The sequence below is a fragment of the Carassius auratus genome, unplaced genomic scaffold (genome assembly GCF_003368295.1).
Source record: "Carassius auratus strain Wakin unplaced genomic scaffold, ASM336829v1 scaf_tig00217211, whole genome shotgun sequence".
NCBI lineage: Eukaryota > Metazoa > Chordata > Actinopteri > Cypriniformes > Cyprinidae > Carassius > Carassius auratus.
This window is the reverse complement of record NW_020528944.1, coordinates 2,800-24,133: the sequence shown is the minus strand read 5'-3', so window position 1 is coordinate 24,133 and position 21,334 is coordinate 2,800. Positions and strand designations below refer to the sequence as shown.

General features: G+C 35.6%; 1 protein-coding gene across 2 annotated transcripts; it reads left to right on the top strand.

Moving 5' to 3' along the window:
• Positions 1–437: 437 nt before the first annotated feature.
• On the top strand, positions 438–7,467 carry LOC113100260 (carboxypeptidase Z-like). 2 transcript variants are annotated; one of them, XM_026265039.1, is made up of 11 exons: positions 438–646; positions 1,407–1,436; positions 1,769–2,143; positions 2,417–2,632; positions 3,130–3,326; positions 4,464–4,625; positions 4,901–5,062; positions 5,142–5,277; positions 5,505–5,644; positions 6,595–6,694; positions 6,802–7,467. In XM_026265039.1, the coding sequence occupies exons 1-11, from the start codon at positions 565–567 to the stop codon at positions 7,146–7,148; spliced, it is 1,947 nt and encodes a 648-aa protein (XP_026120824.1). In that variant the 5' UTR covers positions 438–564; the 3' UTR covers positions 7,149–7,467. The 2 variants fall into 2 exon arrangements, with proteins under 2 accessions (XP_026120824.1, XP_026120823.1); XM_026265038.1 differs by having other exon boundaries at positions 440–646; positions 3,130–3,365; positions 6,802–7,460.
• Positions 7,468–21,334: the final 13,867 nt, after the last annotated feature.

The window sequence follows — 21,334 nt, the reverse complement described above, 5'->3', positions numbered from 1 at the left end:
TAAAAAACTGTATTAGTTTTTTTTACAGTGTTGTATATGGCTCAGTCAGTACTCCTACTCCCATATATGAAATACAGGGAATACAATGGAATAGTGGATTGCAATAAGGTTAGTAGTATACAACCCTACCCTAATAGTCAAATATAATTTTTTTAATCATACCCTTATTGGGGGCTGAGCCCCCCTAAAATGAAAATCTTAGAATCGCCCCTGGACACAGGCCTTTAAACCAACCGGGCAAGTGGATTCACCTCACACTGGGAGTTCTTGGAGATGACAAAAATTCACATGAAAAAACCCTCAGTGGTTTTGATCTAAGTATATGCCACAAAGGGGTAAATGTGAAGTCAGGCTTTCCTGAAGGACTGTAATTACAGCGCGTCCCAGACACAGCAGAAGAGCGTCCGCCTACCGCGCAGAAGCTTTTTCTGTAATTTGATCATTTGGCAGCGCTGCTCGTGCAGGCTCTCCTTTAAGCGATGGGGGTAGCGGAACTTTTCGGAAGATGATCACAACTTTGTACGTCGCAGCGACTGCCACATCATTCAGTTCAGGGACAGCAAAATGCACACGGTTCTAATACTTTTAAGCTCACTGGCGACATGCTGGAGCGTCCCAAGATGTTCTCCGGAAGAAGCAGCTATGGGTAACGTTTTCATTCAGTGTTGCACAAACTTTAGAAGGATACAGTTAACTAATGCTCAGAGGTTTACAATATAGCTTCACTACTTAGTCAAAGTATTGAACGCTCGTTTAAATAGGTCTCTCCTGATCTTAAATATATATATATTTTTTTAATCTGTTTTATGTTTAAATGCTTAAAAGTTGTATGCCTTAAATTCCGACGAATATAAATGTTGTTGTTGTTGTTATTATTACTACTACTACTACACGCTGCAACACTATTATTAATATATGATTTTACTCATATATCACTGTTATTTTACTTTACTTATATGTAAAATTTCCCAAAACTTTTAAATAGTCTTTGGAAAGCATCCTAAGATGCACCTTATGAAGTTAGTTGAATGTCCAGAAACGGGTCGTTGCTTTAGGCTACTAAAAACAAAAATATTTGTTTGAAATATTAATTTTGGATAAAAAAAAAAAAAAGAAAGAAAGAAAACACCCCGACATATGGAAATGGTTTAATAAAGAATAAGTGGGTGTGTACAAACCTTTGATTGGCAATATAAATGCTGAGGTCAGAAAAATGATTTGCTTGTTTACAAATGCATGCACGAAGTGTGTGATGATTTGAAACTGTCATGCAATATTCGAACAGAAAGATGGCTTTCTTTCCACTGTGTACTCTACTGCCATCTAGCCTTCAGACACCAGCATTGGAAACGGTTTCAAGTCATCCTCTGTTAATAATTTATTAATTTTTTTATTAATTTTTTTAGGAAGATGCAGAACACCTGCAGAAAACAGGCGTAAGTTTTTATTTTCATTCTGTTTTGCATACTGGGCCAGATTACAGTCTACCACATATGCAATTGTTATATCTTGTTGCTTGATTTTCTAAAATTTGACTGCAACTAGTGTTTCACAGCTCTAGCCTGTAAGGTATGGGGGAGAAAGGAACTCTGAATACCAAACATCACTGCAAGATGGGACTTGTCTACATCACTGTAGAAAGGGCAATACATGATATAAAGACCTTAGGCTAAATTAATGAAAGATCTGAGATAGCATGAGATAATGCTAGACCACACTGTCTGTGCCACATTCTTTCTAAATGCATTTCTTGCTCTCCTGTCCCTAGCACAGTGTATGGAGATGGTGCTTGGTTACTGTCAGGATGTGCCCTACAGCCACACCATGTTCCCCAACATCGTGGGCCATCGATCACGGCAGGATTTAGAGATGGGTGCAGAGTACCTGCTCTTGAGCGTGATCCACGGCCTGCTGAATGGAGAGTGTTCTCCAGACATCCGTCTGTTGGGCTGCTCAGTGTTGGCTCCCCGTTGTCGAGATAACAAGTTAATGAAGCCGTGCCGCAGCTCGTGTGAAATGGTGAAAAAGAGCTGTATTCATGCCTTTGAGGCCATCCAAATGGCATGGCCTTACTTTCTGGACTGTGACCGATTCTTTGTTGGCGAAGAGGAGGGCTGTTATGACCCATTGTCAGAGTTAAGAGGTAAGAGTTGTGAAGAAAAATTAGAGGAAATATAAATCATTAATTAATAGGCTTAAATGCTTAAATTATACTTTAAAAAGTATTATTTAATACTTAATTATTACATATTTATTTAATGAAATTAAAAACATCAAAATCACCTTAATTCAGATCATCCTAACAAGTTGTGAAGATGTTAATTAGGTTGACTTTCATGATGTTTTATTATATTCAGGGATATGGATTAAAATGTCTTAAAACCTATAACGTTTTCACGTATTTTTCTCCCCTCAGAAAAGCAGGAAGTGGCCTTTGCCAACATATCTGATAGTGGTTTTTTCACTATCATTCAGTTCACTTACCACACCAACTCTCAGATGTTCAGCATCCTGAAGAAGACGGCATCAAAATGCTCTGACATCTCACAAACATACAGCATTGGGCGCAGTGTGGAAGGAAAAGACTTACTGGCTATTGAATTCTCCAGTAATCCTGGACAACATGACCTATGTGAGTAAGAGAAAAAAAATTTTTTTAGAAAGAGTTTGAGGTTAGTAAGAATTTTTTATGAAAAGTAATTGAAAAGTAATAAAATTGTATAATGCTTACACAAAAATATTAAGCATCACAACAGTTTTCAACATTCATAATAATAGGAAATGCTTCTTGAGAAGCAAATCAGAATATTAGAATAATTTCCGAAGGATAACATGACATTGAATAGAAAATTCAGCTTTGCCACGATAGGAATAAATTATATTTTGGAATATGTTAACATAGAAAACAGACTGTAATGATATTCAGCAATATTAATGTTTACTGTTTTTGATCAGATATATACAATCTTGGTAAGAAAACCCTTTAAAAAAAGACTGACACTAAATGTTTGAATGGTATATAACTGTGAAAAACACCTATTCGGTCTCCTTGGTCTGAATTTGTAATGTCATACTAGCATCCTTGTTATTTCTGCCATAATTCAGCATTTGTCTCTTCGCTGCTTCTAGTGGAGCCAGAGATCAAATTAATTGGGAACATGCATGGAAACGAGGTTCTCGGCCGGCAGCTGCTGATTTACCTGGCTCAGTATCTGTGTTCTGAGTATCTGCTGGGCAATGAGCGGATTCAGACCATCATCAACACCACACGCATCCATATCCTACCCTCCATGAATCCTGACGGCTATGAGATTGCCGCTTCTGAGGTAGCCGATAGGAACGACCCCGAAAACATCAACCAGGAAGTAAATATTTTGTTGTCTGAGTCTGTCTGCCTGTCTGTTTGTCGGCCGACTGACCACACCAAGCTCCCTGCACCAGAGAGTGTCTTCCAGAACAGGTCAGACCTCGGAGGAAGTCCATGTCAGGCAAATGATATAAAAACCATAACAAAACAAGCATAAAAAGGTACAATTGGTCGTGTGATACAGCTATGAACTGAAAAAGACAACTGGTAGAGGGAGGCCTTTACTAACCACTCTAATAGACAATTGTCCGTATTTTCCTTGTCATATAACACAGCAGTAACATTATCTTGCAAAACTAATATTAGATTCATCTCAATCCTCTAAATCATATACTGATCACCACGGGTGACGTTGAAGAATATAATGGGTTGTGTGGGAAATCAATACATTTTGAGTAATATTTCACATTTTGTATAATTTGTAACAAATGTTTGTTTATTTATAAAATATGTAAATAATTCCACCAAATAATTTTAGATTAGATTAGATGAAAATCAATTGATTCTTAAATAAGAGGATAAAACCGTGTTGGTCCATTCATTTACCACTAACAGACATAACTTTGCCTGGTTCTGATGTTTTCTGTCTTTTTTTGTATTTATTTATTTTCATTTACAATCTGTAGTCTTTTAACACTTAGCCTTCTTTTTGACGTTCTTTCTTAATGTCTGACATCATTTTGACTTTCTGATCCATCCAATGTGATAAACTTGATGTGTAGCAAATGTTTTACATGTGACTTAAAAAATAAAAAAAAAAAAAAAAAAAGAGTAATTTTTTATGTCCTCAAAACTAAAAGTTCTGTCATCATTTACTTACACTTTCTTCATTTTTCCCTTTGACTTTCATGGTGGTTTTGCCCATATGATGGAAGTCAATGGGAACTAAAACTGCTTGCTTGCCAACATTCTTTAAAAATATCTTCCTTCGCATTGCTCTGAAGAGCCATACACGTTTGGAATGACATGGGGTGAGTAAACGATGACAGAATTTTCATGCTTGGGTGAGCTATACCTTTAAACATTTAGTGACTCTTTTTGAATCCCTGTTAAAATTTGTCTATGGCCTTTGACTGATGAGATTTGTTACATTTAGGGTCATGAGTACAACGGGTGGACAAGCGGTCGGGCCAACGCACAGAATCTCGATCTGAACCGCAACTTCCCTGACCTCACCTCCATCTTCTACAATCGCCGTCGCTTCAGACATTTCCGTAGCCACCACATCCCAGTCCCTGAGTCCTACTGGTTAAATAAGGTACAAAGCAGGAATGCACAGCCATTTCTATCAAACATACAGCTGTACAACAAAAATTACACCTGATTCATGTTCTGTGTGAATATCTGAATTACCTTTGGAAATTTGGAAAACCCATGTTACTCTGGAATGAAAAATCGAATTGGATATGATTTAGAGGAAAGCATAGAGAAACATAGGCTGAAATTTTGGGCAACTTTTCGAAACCTTTTGTACATTTATTATATATAATTAAGTGTATTTATTTTGTTCATAACTCACACACATTTTTCCAGGTGGTTGCACCAGAGACCTATGCTGTAATGAAGTGGATAAGATCCTATCCTTTCGTTATATCTGCCAGTCTTCATGGTGGAGAACTGGTCATCTCATACCCTTTTGACTTCTCTAGACACCCTCAGGAAGAAAGGATGTTCTCCCCCACACCAGATGAACAAGTGAGTAAACGAATGTTCCTCCACCTTCACTTAATTATATTGCACTTACTTCCTTTTTTGAGTCATGTGGTGTGTGTAGATTTTTAGGCAGTTGGCTAGGACATATGCAGATGCCCATGCCACTATGTCCAACAATGACACAGAGAGATGTGGAGCCTCATTTGCCAATAAAGGAGGGATAACAAATGGAGCACAGTGGTATAGCTTTGCTGGAGGTAAACAGTTTTGTTAAAGAAAGAAGACCATGTTGATCATGCCGCATTTGAGTCATATATATAGCCTAAATAAAAATTTGAGCAAGCCGTTTATGTCATGTATATTTTCCATTTGGCCATCCAGTTTGAGACACATTCCTAAAAACCCTATTACTATTATGACATCTTTTGTTGTTGTGCTGTCCATACATGTCACTCACATCTTTTCCCCATATATGTTGTATCAGGTATGTCAGACTTTAACTACCTGCACAGTAACTGTTATGAGATCACTGTGGAGTTGGGCTGTGATAAATTCCCCTCTGAAGAGGAGCTCTATCCTGAGTGGCTCAGGAATAAGGAGGCGCTGCTCAGCTTTATGGAGTTTGTGAGTTCATGTTTCTATTGGGTTCTATGGGGAGTTAAACAAAATGCAACAGGCTGGACTTTTATGTTTGTTATTTATTTCTTCTCATTTATTTTTACTGAGCTACACAAGTACTCTGACTCTTTTAAGCATAATTAAAGCCCAAATGAAGAGCAGAAGTTAATGATTTGCATGTGTTCTGTGCTATTTCATTATTTAACTTTAGATGAGACACTATAGGCAGAAACATTGTTTTTTTTTGTTCAATTTTGTGATTTTGGCTTTCAAAATATGTTGATTCAGTGGGGGCAAAAAAATTTAAATACACTTTTAGTGTTTGCAATACAGTCAAAATACAATCTTAAAATGTTTTCCCCCTCGCATTTAGCAAGGAATCTCTATTTTAGTAACAGTTCCAGTTTATTTCATATCTATATTGTCTATATAGTTTTTTTTAAAGTGGCATTTGTTGATGTATTATTCACTTGATTTTATCCAACATTTTATGCCTAAAAACATGCTGACAATTTATTTTTACCCTGGGTGCTGACAGTATTTTCTGATTTATGGAGTGATACAAAGGGATATCCAAAATCTTTAAAAACCTTGACTCTAATATGTCAAAAAAGCAACAATAATTTGAAACCTAGCTTTGATCCAATATTTTTATTTTTGCATATTAGTGCATATTTATTTAATTGGATTAACATATCTTTTAGGAAAACTTTTAATATATAAAAATATGTTTGCATTCCTTATGTAATCAGTTAACTAGGGAGATATGATGAAATCTATTAGTTACATTTTTACTGTACTTTCACTGGGTGACTTGTCTTGGTTAAATGTTATTATGCTTGAAACCTACCTTATATTTCCATATTTATACTGTGTATAATTATTACATTCCTCAACTAATTTAAAGCATTTTGAATAGTTACCTTCATCACTCTGAGTTGTAAAATTACATGCAGGTCCACAGAGGTATAAGGGGCATTGTGAAGGATGAACATGGGAATGGCATAAAAGGAGCTACGATATCTGTTAGAGGGATGCGACATGACATCACTACCGGTAACTATTAATAAGAGAGCCATATCACACTTTTACAAACCTGGAGACCTGAAATGAGTAATGCAGATGTAAATGAGTGTTGCTTCAGCCTCTGTCTCTCTCTATAGCTGTGGATGGTGATTACTGGAGACTGTTGAACCCAGGTGTCCACATTGTGACTGCTGCTGCCTCCGGCTACTCTAAAGTATCTAAGCGCATTCATCTGCCAAGGAACGTACAGGTGGGCCGGGTGGACTTTGTGCTAAAGAAGGTCCTACGAGAACCCTCTCTTGACTACTTTAACATCCCTGAGCTGGACAACTATGACCGTTTTGACCCATTTAATCAGTTTGAGCAGTCCAGCCCGAGGGTGCGGGGAGAGGATGGGGAGGAGAGGACTGAGAAGCCCTGGTGGTGGGCTTATTTCAGCCAGTTAGGCGTTTCTGCACCTACCTGGCTCCTGCGGAACTACTAGGGACCCTCCGGACATCATTGGAGAGCAACCTGATACCTAACTGTTTGCACCCATGCCTTACTTGATGATGGTCATTGTGTTGATAACATTATCTCCTTATTACATGCAAAATGTGCAGCTAACCACTGGGTATGGTAAAGGCTTTACTGCTATTGCATTTTATAGACTACCATCAAACATTTGGAATAAGTACTTTTTTTTTTTAAAGAAGTCTCTTATGTTCACCAAGGCTGCATTTATTTGAACAAAAATATGAAAATCTGGAATCTGAGGGTGCAAAAGTTGTCCAAATGAAGTTCTTATCAATGCATATTACTAGTCAAGAGTTACGTTTTAATATATTTACTGTAGGAAATATATTAAATATATTCATGGAACATGATCTTTACTTTATATCCTAATTATTTTTGGCATAAAAGAAAAATCAATAATTTGGACTCATACAATTATGTATTGTTGGCTATTACTACAAATATACCTGTGTTACTTATGACTGGTTTTGTGGTCCAGAATCACATATTATACAGCAACAAACTGTTTTTAACATTGAATAAGTGTTTCTTGAGCATCAAATCAACATATTAGAATGATTTCTGAAAGATCATGTGGCACTAAAGATTGGGGTATGATGCTGAAAATTTAGATTTGCCATTTTAAAATATATTACAGTTATATATATATTTTACATTAACGGTTATTTTAATAATAGTAATATTTCATAATATTATTACTATTATTATAATTTTATAATAATTGCTTTGGTGTGCATAAGAGGCGTATATAAAAAAAAAAAAAAAAGATAGACTTATTCCAAACTTAGTGCATTTTTGGCTGATATAACCTTATCAGAATTCACCATACAGGTAAGAGAAAAATATATTGTTTTCTCTATTATTTTTATCCAGCACTAGATCAAATCCCGCAACTGCAGCTATAAACAGCTTATTCTGATTCTGAAGTTTGGCAGCTAGACATGGGATGGATACCATTGCATAATAAATAGTAAATGATAGCATTGCTATTTTTTTACAGTCTGTTATCTGTTATCAGGGCTTTTCTATCTTTTTCTAGCACATCAGGGAAGATTAGTGCCTTCAAGGCTGTCATCAATTTGGTAAATGTACAGTTCTAATTAAACCATAATAACAAGGTGTGTCAACCCCCTTTTTTTTGCTGATATATAATCCTTGAAACATGGACTGGACATCAGGTGTGCTAGATAAATAAAAGAACAAACTTCTGTGCAATTTCAGATTTTTTAAAAACATTCCATTTAGTGTACATTAGAACTCAAATTCCTAATCGCAGCAAGAAGATAATAAAAAAAAATTAAAGGGATAGTTCCTAAAAATGAAAAATCACATTGTGATGGTGGTATTTATATTTTAAATACCGAATAAATAAAATCTTTCAAATTATGCAAATGATGGAGTAGACATTACATACACTGCTGTGGTTCGATCCATACAATCTATAAAATAAGTGTTAATCAAAGTGTGTGTGTGTTTTAATTATTATTATTATTTATTTAAAAATGTAGTATTACACAGATCTTGGCCTAAATGCTTTGTTTATGCAGTTAGAATGCTTTCTTTCTCGAACCACTAGATGGCAACAAAGTCTGTATAATGTTGACTTTCAGCTCTATCTAACTTTAATGTCCAGGAGAAGTGAAGGCTGAGTACATATTTGGTTTGAGCTGAATGTATTTTGCTTGCCGTAAAGTGCTTTCCTTAATCGCTGGAAATAACCCAAGTTTAAATGTAGAAATGTAGGTTTTTAAACTGGAAGCTAATTAATAAGAATTTTTATATGGCTGATATGGCACAGATATCTAAACAACATGGGTATCAATTAATAGCAGATATACCAGACTAAATACTGTTAACCCATACGCCAATGCAGTATATGCACATACATACATTTTCCATAAAATAAATAGGGTTTTAGATGAAGTAAAAACATCAGAAATAGAAATTGGAACAATTTCATATGTTAATATATGTATCTAGCATATGCAAATAAGTACTGTTTGTTTTTGTATTTGGAATGCTTTTTTGGACACGGATGTCATGTACATGCATATCCATATGTATTCATATACATAGGTGTAAATTATATAACCCTTGATACAGTGTGAAGTACAACTGATGTCGTAATACCACAGCTGCAGCAGTATTCTTTACAGCTGAGCAGGTGTCTGTCCCAGTGGCTTTGTAAAGAAAGTCTCTAATGGCCTGTAATATGACTGCATCACTACACAACCTCAAAAACACATACTGATGGAATTTTATATTCAGCAAACATTATAACTCGCAGCTGTAAGTGCCCTGGATGCATATCACACTACCCGTCCTTATTGCAGTAAACAATTTTGACACATTAGCCTGAAGAATAATCTGAGAGGGGTCAAAGTATTACAGCAAAGGCGCCTCTGTAAGTGCCTTTTCACACTGCTTTGTCAAGTTCTGCAGTCCACAGCCACTGCACCGCTTTCCTGCAGCCAGTTCATCTTCAATGGTTTTTAGTTACACTTAGTAGTCTGACAGCACACCCTCAGGAATAATTACATGGCCTATGTACTTCACCCCTGAATTAGACTTTGTCATCAGAACAAAAGAATGACATTTGAACATGTGGCACCCCTGTACTGCCATCACAAAAAAGCAATCTGGTGGTAAGATTTTCTGCATTTTTTGTAACATTTGGCCTTACAAGATGCTTCTCCATATGCTTGTCAAGATTTGGTACATATACTTTCATATCTATTTGTTGCTTTGGCAGGTCTTGCTTACTTTTTACTAATTCTTACAGCACGCTTTTAAAGACAAATGTTAAACATATTTTCATAATACTTTTCCATTGCAATATATATATATATATATATATAAATATATAAATATAAATTATATGAAACTAGACCAAGGTTTATGCACGGGAAAGTAGCAATGGAAAAGTATATATATATATATATATATATATATATATATATATATATATATATATATATATATATATATATATATATATACATAATGAATATGCAGTGTACACACACATATATTCTATAAACAAAAACTTTTATTTTGGATGGAATTAAACACTATTATATATATATATATATATATATATATATATATATATATATATATATATATATATATATATATATATATATATACATACACACACACACACACACACACACATATATAAATATATATAATCTTAAAAATTTAATTTTTGGGTGATGTGCTCAATCTTAATCATTGTGCTCAAATAATTACTTTGCTTTCGATATTGAAAAAAATTTTCTTTATATACTGTAACAAGGAAGGCCATCTAATTGTGAATGAAATGAAACATAACATAATTTCTTCATAATAATATTGAATAATAATAATGGACCACTCTGCACTATATAGCTTGGTTTTACATCCCACAGTTCATCTTTATGATTGAGTGACTTCTTAAATAAAACCTTTTTGTAAGAGCTGAGACCGCAGATGATTCATCCAGAAAACTAATGAACTAAATGTTTGCACATTTATCCTCAAGCTAAATGGGTCATTCCCATTTACTGGCAGTTTGTCACATGCTCATCTCGGAGACGTTTTCTAACAGAATAAAATACATTTTTGCTCGACAGTACATAAACAATGCAGCTTCAGTTGGAAAATGCCAGCGTGGAATCCGTGGTTTCGGCCTATGCATGCATGTAAAAGAGCTCTCTTGCTCTCCTGCTTTCTTCTTTCTCTCTTTCCCAGCGGTGAGGTGTGCTCAATGTGGCAGAGATAATTTGTTTGCTTTGCAATTATTTTCCATCAGTGGAGACAAATTGATTTGTACAGCATAAAGCGACAGTGAGAGCGTAGTGCACTATAAGCAGCTCAGACAGATCAGCGCTAACTTGCTTATGCTAAAGTCTGACAGACAATGGCACTGTTCCTGTCATTCACTCTCTGTTGAGCTCAGTCGTTGAGAAAACAACTGTGGTGCTCTAAAATCAGCCAATTGTAATAAGAACTGTTGTTTGCTGTATGAAAGTTACTGAGCTCTGTACACATGATTGTATTACTACATGACAGAAATTCAGAATAAGACAATAACCAGACCAATGCATAACTGAGTTAGCCTAGCTTTCCATTTATCAGCTTATGTAACTGATTTTTTTTTTTTTCTAAGAAAAAATAGCCATTTAAATATACCATACATTTCTAAACAGTAGGTTTAGCAAGACTGGTAAAAATAATGTTCTTACCTTTGTTAGTTTCTCTGAGTAAAATCTAATTATCTTGGCTTTATTGCAAGATATTGGAGGGGAATAGGTTATTGTCTTACAATACAGTTAGCATAGCCTAAAAAGTTATTAAAAAGTCTGCTTAAAATGCAAACCTTATATTAAGTGAAGAGAAAAGAAAGTAGGCTCTAAATTAAAAATATATATACATTTTTATGTGTAAGCTCCTGAGGTTTACAGTTAACATTTTCCAAGGGTTAAGCACCCTTTTTCACTACTAATTTGTTGAAAAGAGTGAGTGTGAGTGAGAGAAAATTAAGTTTCAAGCTCTTTTTATTTTCTCTCTCTATTCATGGAAATTGTCAAATATTTTTTAATTGCAGTTAGACATACATTAACACACCAAACCATCTGATAATAATATCTAATAATAGCAAACTTTGGTAAAACTTTTATAGGGACCAGTTCTCACTATTAACTAGATGCATACCTCTAATTTACACATTGGCTGTTTATTAGTACTTATAAAGCACATATTCTGCATGACGGTATCATGTCCAATACCTAAACTTCACAATTACCTTATAACCATTAATAAGCAGCAGATTTGGAGTTTCTTAAGGCACAAGTTTTAGTTAATGGTTTGTTAATAGCAAGAATTGAACCTTCAAATAAAGTGTGACCCAAATGTTAGTAAAACTTTTGTTAGGTTTGTTGAAATGTAATATATTGTTTATTGATAACACAGTACACTTAGATTACTTATGCGCTATCGAAAAAGCTGTGCATGATGGTTATACAGAGAGCTCAAAATCTCTCTCTCTCCCTCTCTCTCCCTCTCTCCCTCTCTCTCTCTCTCTCTCTCAAACACACACACACACTTGCTCCCCCATGTGGGCCAGAGTTCAGGGGTCACCAATTACTTGGGGAGGCTGAGAAAGTTGCAGAGGCCATCCCACGGCTGCCATGTTGAATTAATGTCTGTTTGCTTACAGGTAGAAACTCAGGACTCACAGCTCAGTGAATATTTTGAATTATAGGCCAGTCATGCAATAGTATGTATTTGAAATCACATGTACAAAAAGTCATTAACACGTTATATTAGATAAACATAAAACATATTTTAGACATCGAGAATATTAACACATAAACATAGCATGTTTTATTCATATCATAAGACAGAAATAAGCAATATCGCACAATCAAACTGGCTTTGAATCAGATTTAGAAATTATTTTAGAAAATGTTATTTTTAAAAATGTGAGTTTGGGATATTATTAGATAAATAAGCAATTGTGTGTCAATTGTTTTCTTTTTTATTATAATCCCCCTGAGCAAGGACATTATTCTCTGTACAAGCAAATGTTGAAAAGTCTGGATCTGAGCCCGAATTCCTCACATCACAGTAGCTTTCCTAACTCCAGTCACTCAGACGCGGTTTGTTCAACGTCCGAAAACTCTCTACCCACCCGGTGTAAAAGGAGAAAAAGAAAGAAAAGTGGCCATTGTTCGGGGCAGAGTTTGCAGAAGGCGAGCCCTTTGCACTTTGTGAATGATTTAAGTCTCAATGGGTCTGATTCATTGTGTTCAGCCAAACCAGCATAATCTGCAAAAACAGCACTTGATTTTGTAATAAAGGTCTAGTGTCATCTTCAATTGAGTCCTGCTGCTCAGTGGCAGTAATTACAGGGGCCTTCTCTGTCTCTCTCTGGGTCCCCTCTCTCCCTCTCTCAGCGTCAGTGAAGGTCCAGCTGAGCTCTGATGCAGAGCTAATGCTAATACATGCTGTTCAGCAGAAGCAAGACACAGAGAAACTTGCGCACAAAAACAAATTCACGCTGAGAGACAAGTGTTCTGATTATGCCTGTTAACTGATGGATGGAAAGACATGCCGATAGTCACAATTACTCAAGGCTGTGAGGGATAAACTTTAGGTAACAAGAGAGGTCACAACTTTCAAAACTGTTCAAAATAGTATCAAAAACTCTAGATATACAAAGACACACTCATTTTACTTATGAATGGGAGAACACATGCTTTTGAAAGCTCATTTAGGATGGCACATGCGCACTGGCAGGCCTAGTCTGAAAAATAGGCTTTTTAAAACACTTTTTGAGCATGAGAAAATAAATTTATGAGACAGTTGTTGTCAGATTTCGTTGGTGAATTAAAATATGAAATTAAATCGTACACTTGGTAAGAGAGAGCTTTGGAGAATTTAATGTTTTCCCATTGAAAGAGACAGAAACTGTACTTGCATGACTGAATATAGCGGCCTGAGAGGCATTTCAAAGATGGCCGCCAAGTGAAATGACTTGCCTTAAAGGGACTTTAACTTCTATCCCTCACAGCCTCGTCTTAATTCCAGTCAAAAATGAAAGACCCCCTGTGGTACAAAATCAAGTTTTTAATGTTGTTTACATGTTTGTCTGGTGTTTTTAATATGCTTAAAGACAAACCATGTGCAAATTCATCAGTCAACACCATTGCTGAGCATTTCTTGGTGAACTGCAGTGTACAAAGGCGGTCTCAAAAACACAGTTTAAAACACCCCATTTCCTGTCTTCACAAACATGTAACCTATCCCATCAACTTGAGGGGCAGGGCTTCATAATATTATTATCTTAGTTTTGTTGCACTTAGCAATGTAGCAATTAAGTTAGAAATCACCACTCAAAAAGGTGGCTATAATTAGAATCAATACACTCACAGAGTCACTCTCCAATAACTATTTATCCAGTATTGCCACTTGCCATTGTGTTGCGTTTACTAATTCAGGTAACCCTCTGTTGTTGTTCAGCCATTTTAGACCCAAAACCAAAAAAGCTTAACAATAGAAAAAAATCGCTACTTCATGGTCAAAAGTGACCACCATAGCAAATGTCTGGGAAATAGGCAAAAATATAAAATACAGAATTTTTGTGTGTGTCTGTGTCTGTGTGTGTGTGTGTGTGTGTGCAATCGACAAATCCACAATGCAGAAAAAAGTGCACAGCAATGAAGGGGTGACAAAACTTAAGCAATTATGCCTGAAAACACTGCTCAGTAACTATGGAATACACAGCACTGTTTATACATGGCTATACAGGCATCTAATGGCTACACCATGGTAATACAGATCATTTTCTGTATTTTGTTCGGCAAAGTGGAACAAATCAGTCTCAATTCAATGGATTTTAAATACATTTGCATTATTTGAAAAAAAAAAGTTTAACATTTTTATAAGATTTTTTTATAATTTATTTGTTTACATTTTATACAGAAAATATATTCATAATTTACAAAATGGTCACAGTTTTTCTATTGACATCTCACAAATGACCCTTTCGAGAAACTTAATGGGACACAGAAAAAAAGCATAAAGTAGGATTGCCTGATTCAAGTAGCAGTTGTTCTGGCCCTATTATACAGTACATGCAAACAGTATAATAATATAACATGAATATGTGTGTCTTCTTTGAAATTGAAAACAGTTTCTCTTTTGATAATTGATGGTAATAGCACTCTGCTCTCATTCAGGCAAAGTTCTTCATAAAGTAGAGGCAGTTGACCAAGTAATAAGTGTGGCTTGCAGTCCTCTCATTTAGCGAAATAATCACTACACAATTGGACACCAAAAATCAAGTCTGTCCCCAAAAAACAGTGGTGTCTGTTTACCCTAATTTACATAAATATAGTAATTAATTAAAGTGTTAAATTCAAATCTCGCTTTTAATATATACACTATTATAATAATAAAAAATCTGTCTGAATGATGTTGTAAAGCTTAAATATGGAAACATATACAAGCACCTGTGGATGAAAACGTTTCATTGCGCAGATGTGTGTTTAACACAACCACAAATAGAAATATAACAACATGGTTCTGACCACACACACTGGTCTTGTATTGTTCAAACCTCCTGAGGCTTAACTGAGACAGGTTTAGTTAGGCCGAGGCTTTGTTATGTTACAGTGTCCAACACAAAAGAGAGCAAGAGGTGCGTGTGAAGGTTTTCGGGTGGTGTATATGTGTATGTGTATGCAAGTCAGTTTAGTCAAAAACACACTGGTGGTTACACATCCTCAAATCACAATGGCCATCAACAGTGCTTAGTGAAATTTCTCTGATTTCTCAAAAATGTGGGTATTGTTTTATTTGATTTTGGCTGTAGAGGCATGACGTTCACAGGTCATCCAACACAAAGCATGTGTAGTTCAAGCTCTGACCCCTAAAGTAATCTGACAGCTTAAGGCTTTTCATAGTCGTAGTTTCAACCAGCAGTGTTTGTTTACGTTTTCCCTTCTTTTCCCCTCTGTTTGTTATGATTTCTTTCTGTAGTCCCCTATATGTAGTTGGTTTAAGGAAAAAAAAGAAGTTCCTGGAATTTCTCCTTTTCTTTTGTTATGGGATTATTTAACTGAGGCGCGGATGATATTTTCCCAAGTATGTTAAGTTCAACCAGACAAAGAATTATTCTGGTGTAAGCTGTCTTAAAGATCCATTGGCTGACTGATTGCACTTCTTGTATTTTTATCTCATCCGTTTCCAATAAGTTATGCATGATGTTATTACTATTTTAAATGGTGTACACTGTTCTGTTTGTAACATGCTGTAAAATGTAGTATATTACATTAGTTATCACATGACCTACAAAGTGCCTTATCACTGGATGTCCTAAAAACAAAGATGGGCACATTACGAAATAATAAACCGTTGTAAATTCTGGTGGATTAAGTGTGTCATCTGGGTGATCATATAATGCTCATCAGGTCCTGAATATCGGGCGAATGTGATACAGCCACACTTTGACCAAGTTTGTTGGCTGCACAATCTAATGAAATCCTTAAATCCACCTGGTTTACAAGATATAAAGAAAATGCAGTTCATGGTTGGTATTTTCATTAGCTTTAATTTGCGATATTATTAAGGAAAATGAGTGCTCTGTGTTCTTGTATAATCTTTTGTTCTCCACCGCAAAGTGCATTTGTCAAGTTAACTCAGATGAACAGTTCGTAAGGAAATGCAGTGACTCATTCTAGGTGCATTAACTCCTCTGAATAGCTTAATGGTTTAGATGCCCGAAGGCCACTGAAACCCAGTGAAACAAACGTAAAACCTAACTCAAGCTGCCGAGACAACAACAGCATGTAAAAACGGAGTTTGAGAGGCCACTAAATAAATGTAAAAAAATAAAAAATACACCCATGCCACGAAAAAAAGGAGAGAAAAAAACTTCCATTATAAATATTTTTGAGCAGCTGAAATGCCTAAATATATGATTTATTGTTCCTAAAATTAATTATTATGTAGATTTTTTATTTATTATTTTGTTATATACCAGCCATGCTTCAACTGGTTCTATGTGTTCTCATCTTTGCTCCAAAACAGATTTAGGGATTTCACGGAGAGCTGGATGGCAATGAGAAGTGTGGTTTGAATGACTGTGAGTGTAAATGTCACATGACCTCAGTTTTCCCAAAAGGCCATTGCAGGAGCAGGACTCCATCCTCTGTGGTATTTCTCTGTCACTGGCCTTATAAAGCAGCAGGATTTGTGTGAATCCTCTATTTATTTCTCTCTTTCTTCCTATCTTCCCTTCTACATTGCATTCACTTCATTCTCATATAACTGCACCATTGGCTTAAAACAGATCCGATGTTTCGTTCTTTCTTTCTTTTTTCTGAGTATGTGTGTGTGTATTTGTGTATCTCAGGCATACGCCTGGACAAGTGAAGTAAATGCAATTCAATTAGATACTGCCCTCAGGCCTGTAGTGTTCCTGGGTCTCTCCATTGCACATATTTATCTTACATAACTCACAGGAACTAGTCCATCCATTACTGCACACTCACTTTTTAAGTGCTTCGGCCCAGAGAATAAGAAATAAAGATGGTTGAAGGCAGCGTGCTTGTAAAATAGCTGCCTGAAAGTATTGTTATGTTGGGGGGTTTATATTTTCCTGTCAGTAAGGATTATGATTCTGGATTTAGTTGTCATCGTATGTCTAATGTTCAAACTAGCCCATCAAAAGAACTATTGATTGAGAGGCTTACCGGTTATTTAGTGATTCAATTCAATTATGATTTATTTTTCAACAAATAAGATGGTTTTAGGATATTAAAGTGAAGTGACAGATTGCTGTTTCTCCATGAGCGCATTGTCTATGCATCAGTGAACGTTATCCGATTGTTTCTATCAGGTGTTGCACAATGGTTTCCATTCAGGACAGACTAGAGAAGACTCTCAGCTACCTCTTTAGCAGGATTCTGTTACCTTAAATATATAATACGTCCATGTTAGTAATGAGGGTGAGCTCTAAACAAGAAATGTGTTCACTTGAACTGAACCAACCCTTGACAATCTTTCACTCCGCTATGATTCGTATCATGTATGCACTTATTTGTTCTTTCTCTGGTCTGCAAAAATTGTGATAATATTGAAAACAGGCCATTTTCTTGCCATACATTTCTCTATACTCTAGCCTCATCAATTCGAGATATTGCTTTTCTTTTTTTTCCCATCTATAATTGTGTTATTAATATTAACGCTCTTCTTCCTCTAGTTTTTATTATTTATATTTACACTGTATAGAAAAGTCGAAAGCTGGATGATGAAGAAAGTTCGAGAAAAAGTCTCTGTGAGTGTACAAACCTCATGAATATTTAATGAGGCAAGCGTTGCGAGAGTTTATGGTTTGTTGTCTGCTGGTAAACCACTTGCTTTAGTTTCGCACCCTGCACCTTTGACGTCACAATTTATTGTGTGAATTAACCATGTTCCAGAATAGGGTTTCATAACCCCTGAATGGAAATCAGTGTGATGGTGTATAAAAAAGTCACATGACATGGTATGACTGTCACATGACATGGTATAACCATTTGCTGCTTTGTTTTATCTATTCTTTTTCAAGCTTCTCATTCTCTCCCTCTTGCTCTGTCTGTTATATAGATGATTTAACTGATAAATCAAGCTGCATTAAACTGAGTGGTGCACAGGCAGCAGGGCTTTGTTCCCTCTCTTGCTGTTTTCTGTCTGTGTGCATCACGTTGAGTTCCAGAATCAGTCCTGCCATGCATGTAGCAAGTCCCTCTCTGAGCTCCAAGACACTCAGCTGTCACACATCTGTCTGCCTGATTGCTCTGCTCTCAGGGTGAAAAGTGTAAAGTATTTCCTCAAGCTGCTCTTTTGGATGTTAGCCTCTGTTTTGTAAACACATGTTATAGATCTTATTGTGAACAATTCGTCCATGCATGTTTCTTTCTTTTTTTAATTCTAATGTGACCTTGTAATGCTTAATCCAGATGACATAACTGGATCTGCAGGTGAAAACGTACTGATGGCATATGCCAGACTTCTATACAAATTTATGTATATATGTATATTTATATATGCATATACATATGTATAATTTTTTTTATAATAATAATAATAATAATAATAATTATTTTTTTTATATATATAATGTTACACTCGGATGTACGTTGCAATACTGAAGACAAGATCTGTAGTTACTTCTGTTTCATCACAGCTTCAAATGGAGAGAATTACTCCTTTGTTATCTATGGGATCTCATAGATTTGGGCTCTTTTACAATCTCAAAATATCTCTTTAACTCACCCTTTAAAAAATCAAGTCAGCTATTTTAACTTAGCCAAATTTGTTAAAAGTTCTAATCAGGAATACCGCAACTTAAGGTAAAAATAGCAGGGCTTTAAATATGTTATGTTATGGGTAATGTTTATTTTGCTGATCGGAAATAAAAAATAAATGTTTTGCTTGTCTCTGGGATTATGTCCTATGTCCTGTTGTACCAAGAATAATGATCCTTGCATAAAATAACAATCATAAAAGTAGTTTTTGAAGCACAAAAAGTAATGTATAATTAATTTCAAAATAGGATGAATAATTTCTATTTACACTTTTCCAAATAATAACATTAAGTAACAGCATTCAGTAGTGCTTACCAGAGGTCTTTCCAGAAAAAAAGCATAATCTGGAGTTTTTCACTTCAGTAATTAGTGACCAAGATAAATGTGACATGTAATGTTGGCTAGTTGATTATCATGCGAAGTAATATAATAATTTCTTATAATTTGTAATATATCTGTATAATTTGAATTTACATTTCATGTTAAATGGCAAAATTCTATCCCTAAATATAACAACAACTTTTTATTTAATGGAAATATTGCTACCGACACAGGCAATACTTGTATAATTTGTGTATTGAATTGAAAGTGGTGTCATTCATCCCTAGACACTTCCAATAAAACCCAGCAGTTGATAGTTCTGTAACACTACTACAGATTGTTACACTATTATAATATATTCCATCCCTTTACTGCCCATTACACAGACACTGAATAAAAGTACCAAATCACTGGCCGAACACAGAGCATGTAAAGCATATTCCAGCACCTTTGAGACTCTAACCCCTCCAATCCCCTGCATGTGACCCGTAAGCTAGCCGAAAATCTCCAGATGATCTTCTGCTAGTACATAGTGAGCTAATTACACTGAAGTTGAAATTCATGTGGTGTAAAGTCACCATGCTCAGCTTTGAAATGGAGAAAAGAGGGAGATTTAAACAAGTGCAAAGCTTTCCAGAGCTGAGGTGAGTGGAAGTGTGTTTAGAGAGTGAAATATACATGTTAAACCGTTAAAATAATGCAGTTTAGGTAGTTTTTGGTTAAGAAAGAGTACAGATGCAATGCTCTTATGAGAGTTAACACTGGGGACATTTTGGCAATGCTTAACTCAGGCTCGGTACTTTAAATGTCCTGTTACTTTTGTCACCATCAGCTGCTTTGTATTAGTCTGTTGCAAATATGCACTTCCGGGAAAGAGATGTTGATTTAGTTTTATACCAAAGCTTTTTAGTTCTTTGTATAAAGACAACAAAGAGCTTCACAGTCAGCCAATCAGACTGCATTCTGCATATATAAGCATATAATCACTACAACCAAGAGGGTTTCTGTAATGGGACTCCCAGTTTAGTGTAACCGTATGGCTGTGGGCCTGAAGTTGGCATCCTTTTAGGAACAAGTAGACGGCCACATGACCACACATGGGGTAAGGCAGAGCACCATCTGTGCATCTGGACCCAGCCGTACTGTCAGAGCGAGACTGTAGAAACACATGCTGTTTTTTGCATTAGGCTGAACACACACAATTATGTTTTTGGCTTTTACTACTTATGCATTACCTGTTTTGAAAGACCTAACTAAAATAGCAGACTGTGTTTTTTAAAATATACTTTTCAGGGTTTACATTTAGACATCATTAGTGACATTTCTTATATTTTTTGCTGAACCATATTTCTAAATTTTACTCATTACTCACAATAAAATCACAGGATAATTTTCCTTCATGAATAGATTACAACATCCCTTCATCTGTTTACTTACTACATGTGTGGTCAGATTTAGACTACTTGAAACTAAAACTTGAAATTAGCCACATTATGAGACCAGCTAATAGTCACCATGAGGAAAATGTCTTATTAAACTTTCAAATAATGTCTTAAAGCAATGGATCCGTCATCATCATGCCATTTCAAACCTGTATGATTTTCTTCTGTAGTTCTGTGTTGTTTGGATTTAAACATTCTTCAAAATGTTCAGAAAGAAAGTGATACAGGTTTCATATAACGGTATAAATGAAAACAGAATTTTATTTTGGGGAATTAAGTGTCCCTTTTAATGAAAAAGTGTACATCCAGTTATAGTGTTTCTATGAGGGTGCACGGTTTAGGTTCGTTATAATCATCAACTCATTATAAAAATGTACACCATCATTGTAAAGCAAACGTGTGTAAGAATAAGGCACAGATGCCGATAGAGGGAAAGAGAGAGTCGGGCCCCAGCTGGAATAGAGATAATAACACACATTAACACGCTCTGTACCACCCAAACTCCTCGCAGTGAGAACTGGGACCGGCCCCTCCGTCTTCCACCTCACTAC

Bases quoted from the DNA above. Each gene is read 5' to 3' on its own strand.
- LOC113100260 (XM_026265038.1), top strand. From the start codon at position 565: ATGCACACGGTTCTAATACTTTTAAGCTCACTGGCGACATGCTGGAGC. The intron at 3,366-4,463 runs GTAAATATTTTG...TGTTACATTTAG, and splicing joins CCGAAAACATCAACCAGGAA to GGTCATGAGTACAACGGGTG. The intron at 5,645-6,594 runs GTGAGTTCATGT...AATTACATGCAG, and splicing joins TGCTCAGCTTTATGGAGTTT to GTCCACAGAGGTATAAGGGG.